General features: G+C 38.2%; 1 protein-coding gene across 3 annotated transcripts in view; it reads left to right on the top strand.

Moving 5' to 3' along the window:
• Positions 1-14,284, top strand: part of EPHA6 (EPH receptor A6) — a 359,369-nt gene that overhangs the window by 170,838 nt on the left and 174,247 nt on the right. For 2 of the 3 annotated variants that reach the window (XM_050972812.1, XM_030234872.2), the window contains 2 exons: positions 4,088-4,243; positions 12,747-13,082. In XM_050972812.1, the coding sequence (XP_050828769.1) occupies positions 4,088-4,243; positions 12,747-13,082 (492 nt within the window). Of the gene's footprint in view, positions 1-4,087; positions 4,244-12,746; positions 13,087-13,948; positions 14,026-14,284 lie in introns of all 3 variants that reach the window. The other variant, XM_050972823.1, reaches the window with a different exon arrangement.

The following is a 14,284-nucleotide window of genomic DNA, read 5'->3' on the forward strand; positions in this document are numbered from 1 at the left end:
GTTCTTTTCTATCTTTTCTAGAAACTTCTACTAAAATATAAATTAGTTAAAGTATTATCATAGTTTTTTCTGCACAGTGGTAAGTTGGAATAAAATGGACCAGGCCTTACTGGATTGCCCTTTTTATAAAGTGAGCAGATAAAAGAGGGGCAAGAGGACTTTAAAACTGAGAACATTCAGAATATAACAAATATGAAAGATACCAGTCTCACAGGGCATTAGTGGGATCCAGTAAGCAAGGTTCAAAAAATATATGAGGTAGAAATGCATAACAAAGTGTGTGATTCAGAAAGATTAAAACACCCCTTCCACAGCTACTGGTGGTTGCCATTCATTGTGAATGACAACAGAGTCTTCTTTGATTTATTTTGATTGATGAGTTCTCAGCAAGCTATAAAAAAATCCATTTTCATGAAAAATGCCTTCCCACCCACCAACCAACAGTGTCAGACATGCCTAAAAGTTGTTCCTAAGTTTCCTTTGCAGTAATCCTCAACTAACACTGTGGTGGTCAATTCAGATGTTATGAATCTGAAACAGTTGAAAACTGGAATCTTGGAAAATGATGTGCTCCCAAAGAGCAGTGAAATTGCTGCTTTTGGTATTTTTAAGGAACAAGGTTTTATGACCAGTCAGATGACTGCTGAATTTTTATTTTCTGGTTTTTTGGGGTTTTTTTTGTCTATATATTCTACACCCTCTTCCTCAAGGGAAGAACTTAATGGCTGTAAGAGCCTTGAGCAGTAAAGACTTGTCCACAAGAGAGCCCAGGGCTGTGTTTTGGACTGATGGAGCCATGGCCTTATTTACTGGACTGGGCAATTCAAAAGACCCGCAGGTGGCCATGGAATAAACAAACAAAACTAAATCCCATCTATTCAACATTAAATAAGGAAAATTAAATCAGTTAGAAAACATTTGTAATTTCCAAAACTCACAGTCAAATCCTGATGAAGCTTCAGCAAAGCACATTTATAGCTGGGTTATGTTTTATGATTCCAATTAAATTATCAGTGTTTCTCTGCCTAGTTGCTCATATTTCATTGGAGAAACCTGTAGTGTCTTTGAATTGTTCATTCAGATACCCTGCTAATTACTGAACCTTTAAGACAATATACTGTCTTTCCCCAGGCTTTACAAAAGTCAAATTGCATACAGTTCCTATAATCAGTAACTCACAAAGTCACTTCTGCTAGAAAACATGAGGGGAAACAAGATGTCACCCAGTGATTTGGAAGGTAGAAAAAATACTCTCTGGTAACACAGATAAAAACAAACCTTTTTTTTTTTTTTTTTTTTTTTTTTTTTTTTTTTTTTTTTTTTTTTTGGTGAGTAGTCATCATAGGAATAATTTCAGATTTTCTGTGGAAAATGGTAAATTGAGTAATTATTTTGGGTAATTTGCCACTGAAACACAATGACTTTTATCAGAGCCTAAGTTTAGATACGTACAGCAGCTGAAGTGCTGGATTTCAGACTGAGCATGTTCCTGGACTTTGACACAGGAACAGTTTATGAATGCTGGCAGTCAGCTCTGAGCTATCCAGAGGGATGAGTTTTCCAGAGCTTGTGGTGATTTTGGGGCTTTCAGCTTATGTTATTTTACCTTGTTTATGAAGGGCTTTTTTTTATTTGGAAGTATCAATAATCATGATTGTGAGATTCTGGATTTGGATGAGGAGTGGGTTGTTAATACCTTTGTAAACCTCTCCATTGAAAGCTTCCCTGATGTTCCTGTAGCTGCTCTGCCACAGAATTTGATACACACTTGAATTAAGGGATAGATGTACTTGAATTGACTTCAGAAGCAGTAAAATGATCTACCTTAATCCATTTTTTTTCCTCCACCTTTTCCATGAGTATGTATGTGCTGTCCTTTAAAAAGACTTTACCATGTCAAAAACATAATTGCTTTAAATACAATAGAGACTGCCATTTCAGAATAAAACACTTGCTTTTTGTTTTAATTAGAAAGAAATCTTCTCCTTGAGTTTTATTTTGCAATAGTGATGTTCTTGAATTTTATACTAAGTATTGCTTTTGAAAGGAAAATCTGTGTTTCTTTTGATCCAAAATAATTTGGAGGGACAGAAGGGAAGAAGGAATGATTTCAGAACTGACAGACATGAATTTCAGAAGTAATAAGGATTTTAAAGAGCACTCATTTTGCCTTGAATGAAACTGTAATCTGGAATTTTCCACTCTTTAGTCACAATTGTAGCATATGAAATAAAGCAAGAATTTAATATTTATCAGGGCAGGATTTGAGCATGAGAAGATGAGGAGGGAGCAGAGAAGCACAACACCCTTCCCCCAGTTTTGCCTTTCCTCCTCTCTTCCTTCCAGCAAAGCTGAGAGGAGTCAGTGCCTACAGCCCCTGTCTGCAGTGCTGCTTTCTTCCCTGCAGCAAACCTGCTGCCTTTCCAATCACTGGAAAATTGCCACTCCCTATAATCACAATTGCATCAGACCAGTAGCCTACTTCCAAGGGGAAAATCCCTGCTGTTCCCACCCCTTTTATCTCTAACACCAGAAATCCTTTTTTTCCCCCAGTCAGTGACAGCAGGGCAGGATACCTCCCTAATGTCTATTCAGCAAAGTCAGAGCAGCACACTGGGAGGAGAACTGCTGAAATTGCTGGGTCAAAATTAAGCTCTTGAAATTGCATTTGAAAAATTGGCTCTTGAGTTCTGAGAGGCAATCAAGTGTTATCTTTTTCAGTGTCATCTTACTCCTTTTCATTCAGCTACTACTGAAACTGCTTTTATATCAAGAAAGACCTTCAGAATCAGAAGAAAAACTGATCCTGTATATGTTATCTACAAGTTGATACTTTTTAATAACTCAATTAATATGAAATGACACTGAATATGTTAAATGCATACTTTGAGGTACTTTTTAAAAACACCTACTTTTAAATCTCTTTGTATCTCATTACAAGAAAAAGAAGTATTGCTTATTTCCTCTTGCAGTGTAAAGAAAATAGTCTTGAATATGTCAAAGTGAGAAAAAGCCACGTTGAACCTCAAAATTATATTTTTAGTGCTGGTTTCCATTGTACTACTGGAGGAGTTCAGAGGAAAAGGAGCCTGTAAAATCTACATATGTCAGAGTTGCTCTTTAATTTTTAATGTTTTCATATGGGGAAGTCAGAAGACAGAAACTGCGATACATGCTTGGCATGTGCAAATGTGGTAGCTGGCAGGAAAAGAAAGAAATCTCTGTTTAAATGTGTGTGATGAAGTCTGAGGATGAATTTAAAAGAATATCTCAGAATGCAGGCCTGAGAGATCTGGGATAAGATTTTTTTAATTACCTGTTTTTGCTTTTAAGGCCAACAAAAAAAAGCTTGTGAGCTCGTGCTGTGGTTAAGAACAGCAGGGACTCCAGCTCCCAGTAACTGGGGAAGTGATGAGCTCTGAGCATCCCAACATTCCCTGTCCCAAGGCTGGCTGCTCTCCAGGTTGTTCACCAGCCCAGCCAGGAGGGTTGTGCATGTTTGTGCTGGATGGTGTCAGCATCTCCTTTCATCTTTCCTTCATCCCTTCCTCATCTTCCAGCCTCTCACACCAGAAGGGACCAGCTGATGTGGCCCTGCTCTCAGAGGTTTTTTGGGGCACTGGAGGCAAGTCAGACCAGCCATAAATATTTGGGGATGTCATCCCTGTCTCATCAGGGACTTGTGGGGGTAAATATTTCAGGTGTTGCAAGTTGTCCATTACTTCAGTAAGGAAGCCATACTAACAGCTCTGGCAGATATAGAAGTTATCTCACTCTGTTTGGTTAATACATGTAGATAAAAAATAATGTTTAGTGATAGTAGTGAAGTTATTCAGAGACAATTTCAATCAGCATTGAGGACTGACTAAAAATTGTGAAGTTAACAATTCCCTATTCTATACCGAGAACAGATTCCTTTTATTCTTTTAATTCCATGTACCAAAATAAAAATTGTCAAGAATTGTATCATCAAAGCATCTATATCTAGATTGGAATGGAAAGAAGTAGCATTGTTTCTGCTTGGAACAGATTTTATTTATGATCAAAATGTTCTTGTATTAATGAAACTTATCTTCTTACTTTGCAGCTTGCAGGCCTGGATTCTATAAAGCATTTGCTGGAAATGTGAAGTGCTCCAAGTGCCCTCCACACAGCTTGACTCACATAGAAGCAACTTCTGTCTGTCAGTGTGAGAAAGGTTATTTCAGAGCTGAGAAGGACCCACCAACCATGGCATGTACCCGTAAGTCTGATTATTACCAGTGTTGGCAGTTCTGTTGCCTCCTTTAAAAAAAAAAAACAAAACAACAAACTATGAGTCTGTGAAGAATTCCATTCCTGTTAATCAAAAGAGACTTTTAAAATCAAAATTCAAACAATGTATTTCTTCTTAGCGTCTAGATAACCGTTAACATACCCAGGTTTCTTGGTTTGGTGACTTTTTAACTTGTAATTCTGAGATGTAATAGGAGGAAGTGTAATTGTTGTAATATAGATAACAATATGCTGTTTTCACTACCAGTAATGTGCATTTTATATACTTAAAAATTTGCTGGTCCAAAAACTTTAAAAAAGCTGGATTCATGTAAAGAAAAAAACTGATATAACACGCTTTGCTGTCTCCTCAGATTTAAAAGAAAAGTATAAGACAAATATCCCCACACAATCAAACAAAAACTAAATGCTCTAAAAAAGACAAGAAAATGATTTTTAGAAAGGAAAAAAAAATATCAAATCAGGATGAGATATAATTTAAAGCTCTTGCACCATCACCTTCTTTTAACAGTTATTCGCTCTATGCAACTGTGATAATGAAAATTCATTAGTGTTTATTTGATGAATTTTAGAATACATAAATCTGTGATTTTTGCTAACTTAAATTTGTCCCTAAGAGAAGCCTGATGTCCACCATTCTGGGGGCAGAAATTCTGAGAAGGGATTTTTATTGCTTTGATCAATGGGTTTATGTCTAGAAGTACATAGCGTAAGTTTTCTTACCACTTAATCAAATATTTCTTATAGATTTCCATTCGTGGTTCATTACTCACTGGGATTAATTTATTCATTTTAAAGCAACTATATCTGTTTTATCTCAAAACTGGAACAAACAGCAGTGTTTTAAAAGCTGTGTGTAAAATACTATATTTTAAAATGCTATTAAAATCATTTATTTAATAAAAGTTATTAAAGACTGCAGAATTCTCTAAGACACCCAGCTTTTGGTATAACACTTCATCAATTCTTTTGGTGGAGGATTTGATCTTCATACTTTTTGTGCCACAGTTAAGACAATTCTAAAAAAATGACATGTTAAATTAATGAAGTATTTTGACAGATTAAGTATAGAAAATTTTTAAGAGATAAAGCCCTAAAGCCAAAGTGCTGTTGCAATAACCATCAGTGCAAAGCTGCATTTTGGGATGTTTTATGCAGCATCACGAAAAAATAAATGATCTGACTGAACTGAGCTAATTCCTCTGCTTGTTCTGCTTTTTCCAATGACACTGGACTGGGCAAATTTAGAATAGACCTGATAAATTAAAGCTGATTTACAAATTCATAGGCACTGAGGTCATTACCAAAACCAGGACATTGTCCATCCACTTCATGGGGGTGATGGTCACTAAAAATGGCACTCTTCAGACCCAAGGCAGAAAACAGTGTAATCTAACCAGAGGGTTTTCCAGGGGAAGGTAAGTCCCAGCCTGTGGATACCTCAGGGGCTCAGGGTTCAGAGAGTGTCCCCAGTCCCAGCTCACTCTGGAGCAGAGCACATAGGCCTGGCATTTTGCATGCAGTGTTTGAGGGAGTAAACAGCATCCTTTCAGGCTTCCCACAGGAGAATGGTGATTACAAATAATTCCACTCAAATCAATGCCTCAAGCACAGGCCATTAAGAACTTACTACCAGAGCCAAAACTTCCCAGGTGTTCTTGACACTTTCATGCTTGGGAAGAAGGTTTCACTCATACATTATGCAGATGTGGCTCTATATTATTTATAAGTCATTGATTTTTCATCGCCAAAAGAGAGTTCTTTGAAAAAATTACTCAAACATGGCATTATGATTCTATAATTATCTTTTAGGGCACAGTTATAAGCCCTGATACCCTGGTATGTTGATAAGATAGGGGTGAGAGCCCTGCCATCAGAGTGCAGTTAGTTCAACACCCTGCTGCTTTCTTAACAAGTGTGAGTGCAGAGAGCTTTGGGTGAAAACTGCCTGGAAAAACTTGGTGCCAGACCTCCACATTGCTGCTGAGGATGTCAGCCAAAGTAACTGAGTGAGTTGAGGCAGGGCAAAAATCAACCACAACAGAATATCAGTGCCTCATGTCACCTCAGCTTGGGAGAAGGAAGAGCTAAAGGAGACAGTGAAGCACCTTCTGATTCTTGGTTCAGTGCCACCAAGAATCTATTCAGCCTGGGCTGCAAGGTATTGGTACTTCATTGATTGGCACAGCAGGTGAATTCATCTTACACCTACAGTGATGATTATTTCACTAATTGTCAGCTCTGTTAATGACACCAAAGCTCCTGACAGGCAGACTGTGTTCTTACCTTGCACATCAGCAGCAATAGACAGTCTTCAGGCCAAATTATTTCCTAAATGATATCTTTAGCCCCACTGCTTTCAAATTAGTCTCTCAGTTATTAAAATTATGTTTCTGTCATAAATACAGTCTCACTGCTTCTGGTGGATCTGTGCAGATGTGGCTAATTTAAATCTAATAAACAAAGGTACAGATATGAGTGGAATTTAGATTGTCCTTCCAAACTGTCATGTTTTTACTATTAAAAAAAGGAATTGAAAAGTTTTAAGAAAGTTAGGAACTTTGACTAAATAGACAGAAAATGCTGTACAGAAATGAAATGCCATTTTTATATAACCCCTTTTGGGAAAGATCTGCATTTTCCATTTTCATTTTCAGATTTCTATCTTGACATAGGAGACATGACAAAAGAAACAGAAATTTTTCTTGGGATCTTTGAAGGGAGAGGTATTCTTAAATTAAACACAGAATGAACAGTGGATTCCCCTTACAAATGTCTTCATGTTTAAACATTTTAACTGACTTTATTGATGCCCATTTTATTTGCTCCCCCATGTCCTGTAAGGTATCATGCTGAAGATAGGTCCTTTGTTTTCTCTTTTCATTCCTGTGTAGGGTTAAGCAGTATGGGGATAGGCAGAATTCCTCACTCCAGAACTCTTCCTTGGTATTGAGAAACTTGCATATGTAGCAATATGGAAAAAAAAATCACCTTGATTTAAGACAGGCACCCACTTCTTTCTAGATGAGCTTCAAATCCACTTTGATTAATTCTGTGAAAGTACTGTGTGCTTTTGCAAAATTGTACAGCTCCCATTTTTACTTTATGTAGCTGCATTTCGTAGAGGAGAGTGCTCATTTTGCGGAACACCATAATAGAAATCTAATTTCAGTAAGAGGAATGAAAATTACATTAGAATATATTGTTAATCTCCTTCTCCTAGGCTCTTTTCATTTGACTTACACTTCTTATCAATCTCTCACTGCTACTCTTCCTTCTTATTGTATTTCTTTGCCATATGCAAGTACTCTATCAGAAATCTCTGCATACACTGTGAGCAACAAATAGCATCATATCTAATCCCCTGTCTGATTACTCTGTACATAAAGTCTAACATTTCCCACTATAAAGTAATTGGATGAATTGATCCATCTTTTCAAGGTCAGGCAGGCTTATGTTGGTTGTCTGAGTTGTCTGAATTCCTCTCTTTTAATGTTATGCTTAAACAGTTTGAACCTGACAAAGTTATGCTCTGTTCAATAACTTCTGCCAAAAAGTATATCCTGTATTTTTAAGTCAACACTGAATTTCAGCAGCAAAATCAGGCAGCACACTTGAAGACTTTACTCCTCTATTGTTACATACATTCACACTTTTTTGCAATTTAACATCGTGCTCAGACTTGGGATATTGGTTTGCAGTCGCTGGTTTCCATTCCTCCTGCCTGCCTCACAGGAAAAGAATAAGTGAGATGGGAAAAATGTAATTCTACATCAAGTGACGCTATTTATCTGTGCTACATGTATAGATACCAAAACACAATTATCAACTCAAGGGGCACAGCCAGATGCTGATTCTGAGTATCCTAAGGTGATGGTAATCTTTGCCCTTCTGCTGTAACTTCAGAAGTTAAATGACATAAAATTCTAAGAGTCCAATAGTGTATAATGGACAGTTCTTACTTAAACAGTAACAATTTATTTTCCAGACAGTCTTCACTCTCAAGTGTGTAAAATACTGCATTGCCCTCACCGGATTTCTGCAGTGCTGGGTTTACTCCTCTTCCTTCCATACACAGGAAGATGCCCTTTGCCTTCAGAGAGGAAGAGAATACATAAAAGGAGATGAGGTGCAAAGCACTGCATGAGGCACAAACTCAGCTCTGTTGCTTTCAGAGCAGACCTGCTTCACCATGAGACATCCACACCAGTCTCCTCCACAGCAAGTGTCAAAATACTTCCTCATTGTAATTTGTAAATGAAGCAAAAGCCATTACTCACACTCTGGCTGAGTTCCATCTCAGCAGAAGAGCTGCATGTTTTTATAATGCTCATCCATCTGAGCTGTATTTTATTCTTTCGCACAAAGCTCCAAGTCATGAATTTTGCTGTGAGGGAAGGATCCTTTATTTTCACCAATATACTTGTTTTTCTTAAAAATCAATATAAGGAAAACCCCGAGAGCTTTGCATACAGATGTCTGCAGAAGGGTTATTGCTGCCAGCTTTTTCCAATGTGCCAAATAATCTTTGTATAATTTATAAATGATAACAAAGCAATCAGGCCACATTCATAAAAGCCCAGTGACACATAATTCAGCTGAATCTGAGGATTACAATTAATTGTCTCTCTTTGTTCCAAGTTCTAAATCTTAGTAAATGATTCACTGCATGTCATTACAGCTTAATATTTGCATGAAATCACAGTTTAACTGGCATAATTTAACAGCAATTAAAAAGCTATTTAATCCTCATGCAAATTGGCATGAGGGGCCTTGAGTATGAAGTGTGTTTGTGGGTTTTTCCTGCATTTGCAAGAGGACACTCATATACTTTCAGACACCTCTAACATAATTGATAGTTTTCCTTTTCACTGAAATGTGAATGGACAATAATATGTGATTTTTCTTACAACTGAGAAATAAGTCACAAACCATGACCATAAGAACCTTCACTCCCTAGTACAAATGAAAAAATATCTTTTTTAAAACTATTTTATTTGCTGTATTGGTTCTTCTGTAGATGCTATTCCATATAGTACAAGGAAAATCTGATAGAAAATCAAAATCCATAAAGCCAGAAAAAACTCTCCTGTTGCCCAGATTCATATTCATTCCTGTTTGAGCCTGCCAAAATAGATGAAATAATATCAAAAAAAAAATGAGCTATGATCTGTTGTCATACTATCTGTAGTTTATGTAAGATTAAGTTTAAGCCAGTTTTAGAGCACTGACTCCAATCCTTCAAGCAATTACACAGCTGCTTAGTTTTACGTGCATTAATATTACCAATTATTTCAAGGGGATTACTCAGCTACTTAAAGTTATGCACATATGGAAGTGTGATTACAGCTCATCCTCCATATTCCTAAAACTCCTCCATAGTTTTAACAGTGGGAATTTGTTAAGATCCCGTCATTATTTAATTCTCACAGCATGGTTTTAGAGGAAACGTAATTATTCCTGTCTTCTGAACATAAAGAATAAGAACTGAAGCTGTAGTCATGTATGCTGGTTTTAGCCCTTTCCAATCTCAGGACTGTTTTCTAGAGTAGCTAGAGCTGTTATAGTTATTTGTGGGAAGATTAGTGATCTATTAACCATAAAATCTGGACAGATAAATGTATTAATAAATGCTCATCCATTCAAAAGATCTTAAACTTTCTTATCCACTAAAAAATGCAAAGCAGTGTAACACTTCCATCTATTTTGAATATCAAGTGCTTGAAATCCAGCAGGTAACTCATAATTTATTTCAGGGAAAAGTTAATTACTCTTTTATTACAAGTTGCAAGTAAATACCAGAAATGAAAAAGTGGCTGAATTACAGTTCACAGAAAAGCTGAATGTTTATTATTCACATTAGTGCTCCCACACAATAGCAACTTTTTTATTTACAAGCATTCCAGGTTTTATACCCATGCTTATGCCACATAAATAAATAAAAGGCATCACTTAAAAATTATGAGTGTTAAACTCTGTGTAAAAATTAGCTGGTGTCATTTGCAAATGTTTCTTGTAGCCTTTCAGTCTGCTTAAGAACCTCTGAAATAAGGAAAAGCTCACGCAAAATTTTACCAGTGTCTCAATCCAAACTTTATGCCTAAGTCCAGTTGGCAGTTTTATAAATCATCAAAAGCTGCAAAGCAAGCTGAAAGTTTTCCAAGTTCTGCTAACCATTGGTGAAGCCCTGTGATTTTACTGAGAGCAGGAAATATAATGCTTATTCAACTCATTCAGCCCAAAAATCCCAGAGGTCAGCAGTTGGATTTACCACAATTCTCACATACATCAACACTGGGAGTTTAGGGCCTCACATTCTTCCAAGTCCATGTTTCTTATAATAATTTTTATTATGGGATTACATCCAAATTGGTTTTGAAAATCTGTAAGTGCTTGCTTGAAACATATTAAGTGGAAGAAGAGTAATACAATACGAAATTGAGATGATTCAGATATCCTGTGACAATCTGTACCTTTCTGTCACCCCTTCATTAATTTCTATCAAAAAAATAATTAGGTGGTAAAGTTCTTCTGTTAGACTATGGAATCTGATATGGAATCATAAAATTATAGAATCATTAGGGTTGGAAAAACCTCCAAGATCACCAAGATCAACCTTAGATCAATCACCACCTTGTAAACCAGACCACAGCACTATGTGTCACATCTTGTGGTTTCTTGAGCACCTCCAGGGAATTTGGTTTCACTGCCTCTGAGGGCAGTAAATTCTAATGCCTGGTTACCCTTTCTGTGAAGAAATTCTTCTTTATGTCCAACCTGCAGCTCTCCCCTGGCAGACCTTGAGGCCATTTCCCTTTTTCTGTCAATTATTGCCTGAGAGAAGCGACCAACCCCCCTCTGGCTGCACCCTCCTGTCAGGGAGTTTTGGAGAGCACTAAGGGAAGGTCATTCCTGAGCCTCCTTTTCTCCTGGCTGAATATCCCCAGCTCCCTCAGCTGCTCCTCATCAGACTTGTGCTCCAGACTCTTCTCCAGCTCCATTGCCCTTCTCTGGACATTCTCCAGCACCTCAATGCCTTTCTTTATGTGAGAGACCCAGAACTGGACACAGGATTCGAGGTGCCACACCAGTGCTCAGTGCAGGGGGCAATCACTAGATCACACTATATATTTAATTTTACATATATATATAAAGCCTCAGATGATTTCCATGTGATCCTGCACAGTAGGCAAGCAGCTTAAAACCTGTTGGACAGTCCATGACTGTTGTGTGATGAGTGGGAAATTGGAAATGGATCACTTGTGGTTCTCTGGTGGTGCTCAGACAGCTCTAGCACCTGCTTGTTTTCTTTGCATTATTCCTCATAACCTTAAAGTACTTTTTCTCCTGCTTTCTGATCATCCTTTTAGACCTTTAAGTTGAAAAGTTGATGTCTTCACTGTTATCCTGATGCAGATGAGATGCCAGGTGGGAAAGAAAGAAAACTTGTAAATGGTTTCTTATGCCTAATAGTCTTGGCCTGTTGCCAGCTAACCCTGTTAATGAACAGCAGCAAGGAAATCCCTGGGGATAAGCACTGAAGGGTAGGAAGAAATATCTGGCAGTGCAAAACTAATACAAACAATTTTACCTCTTGTCTTTATTCCAAAGCTGTTATTTATTTATTGCTCAATTTGTCTCTTACAAAATGTCAAAGAGTTTAAGTCTCAGAAAAACCTACATTACTAGACATAAAATAAGGACATAAATTTTGTGGTTAGAGCTCTCCCTCAGTATCCCACAGCAGCAAGAGCCATTTATTGAAAATTTGGTTTATGTAGTCTAGGTTTGACATTCCCAAGTAATTTTTGTGTTTTCTTAAGTTTTTCTTATTGTATTTGCGTTGCCCTCAGACAAAGGAAGGAAAGATGAATCTGACTCCATGTTCTCAGAAGGCTAATTTATTATTTTTAATATTATATGATATTAAAGAATACTAAGCTAAACTACACTAAAGAATCCAGAAAGGATACTTACAGAATGCTAATAAGATAATAATGCAAACTCATGACTCTTTCCCAAGCCTCAACACAGCTTGGCACTGATTGGCCATTGAGTAAAACAACTCACACAGAATCCAATGGAACAATCACCTGTGGGTGAACAATCTCCAAACACATTCCACACATGAGCACAGCACAGGAGAAGCAAATGAGATAAGAACTGTTTTCCTTTTTCTCTGAGGCTTCTCAGCTTCCCAGGAGAAAAATCCTGGGCAAAGGGATTTTTCAGAGAATGTGAATGCCACACTTTCTGAATTCATTCTAAGTTATTTTGATTATTCAGCTTTTTATGATGTCACCAATTTATTGTCAACTTTTTTCAAGGATTGCACGTAGACAACTTTTAATTTTTACATCGAATCTGTCGCTGAAATGTAGCTCTTATTTGCAAATAATTGCCTTAAGGCAATTTTTTTTCTCCACAGTAGATAACACTGGCTTAACAGGCTTTCCCCTCCTTTTCTGCAGGGCCACCTTCTGCTCCGAGGAATGTGGTTTTTAACATCAACGAGACAGCTCTGATGCTGGAGTGGAGCCCCCCGAGCGACACGGGCGGGAGGAAGGATCTCACCTACAGCGTGGTGTGCAAGAAGTGCGGCTCGGACGCCAGCCAGTGCGAGATGTGCGGCGGGGGCATCCGCTTCATCCCGCGCCACACGGGGCTCACCAACTCCTCCGTCACCGTGCTCGACTTCGTGGCCCACGTCAACTACACCTTCGAGATCGAGGCCACCAACGGCGTCTCGGAGCTCAGCTTCTCCCCCAAGCAGTTCACAGCCATCACGGTCACCACTGACCAAGATGGTAAGTGCCAACGCCGCGGGTCTGTCGCTGTGTCCCTGATGCCTGGGTGCTTACTGGGGAGATCCTGTGTTTCTTGGGTCAGTGGTTAGGGGGTTTTGCAGATTGCTGAAGGCTTTTAAGTGCCTTCCGTGAGGACTTTGAGCTTCTGCTGATGAGGGCATTAAATGCTTTTGGCAGGTGGCCCTTGACCCCATTACACAGGGCACAAACCCGTACCTTTCTGTTTCAAACGGTGATCCATTAGAGCTCCACAATTCGAAGGCAGAGCGAAAGTGAGCTCACTTTCCTTGGTATGTGTGTTTCATAGCACAGATAATAGAGCTTACCTCACTGCAAGATACTTCTGTGTCTGTATGAGCCATTTCCTCAGGCAAGCTATCCGAGTAGATTCTCTTTTATTCCTTTAGTTGTAAACTTTGCATTGTTGTTTTGAGCTTTTTCTTGCCCCCATTTCAGTTTGAATTCATGTCTGTGAGATGAATCTTTGTGAGGAACATGGGAAACTAAAAGAGCTCGCTTTTTTTTGTTTATTTCTGCAACTTTTTCTTCTTTAGAAATATTTTCTGTGCCAGGAAACAGCATCATAGGTTAGCAACAATGCAATCCATACAGCACTGCTCTCTTCTGGCTTGTGTAACTGTAGACAAAAAGGTTATTTCAGAATTATCCCTTGCTGACATTTGTTCCAGAAATGTTTTTCACCTGCTGTGCAGTGACATTGCAACTGCAGCTGAAGTGTTTAATGTAGAACAGGAACTGAGCTGGCAGAACTGCTGTTTGGAGCAGAACACATTTGATGATATGTTTCTGCTAAGTAAAAGTGCTAATGTCCAGGAGCATCCTGTTATGTTCCACTTGTAGGGAAGGCCCTGGGTTCTTTCACTGATCAGCCTAGCAAAAATCTGCTTACCTGTGTATCTGGGACGAGTAGTTTTGTCGATGAGTAAGTAATGACTCGTTTGCCTTTGGGCATACAAAAATGAACAGCTTGCTGTGATGATGATGATAATAATGACAGTGAGGGTAATACTAATAATATTCATGAAAATTGATTTGAAAAAGCACAAAACCCACTTGCTCACTGTCCATGATGGCAGCAGAAGAGCTAATTATATAAGTTGCCTAATGATATATAGGTCTTGCATTGACAATTGCCTGAAGCACTGAGGCAATGTATCATGTTGGAAACCTGCATTTCTCTT

This window comes from Serinus canaria, chromosome 1 (genome assembly GCF_022539315.1).
Source record: "Serinus canaria isolate serCan28SL12 chromosome 1, serCan2020, whole genome shotgun sequence".
NCBI lineage: Eukaryota > Metazoa > Chordata > Aves > Passeriformes > Fringillidae > Serinus > Serinus canaria.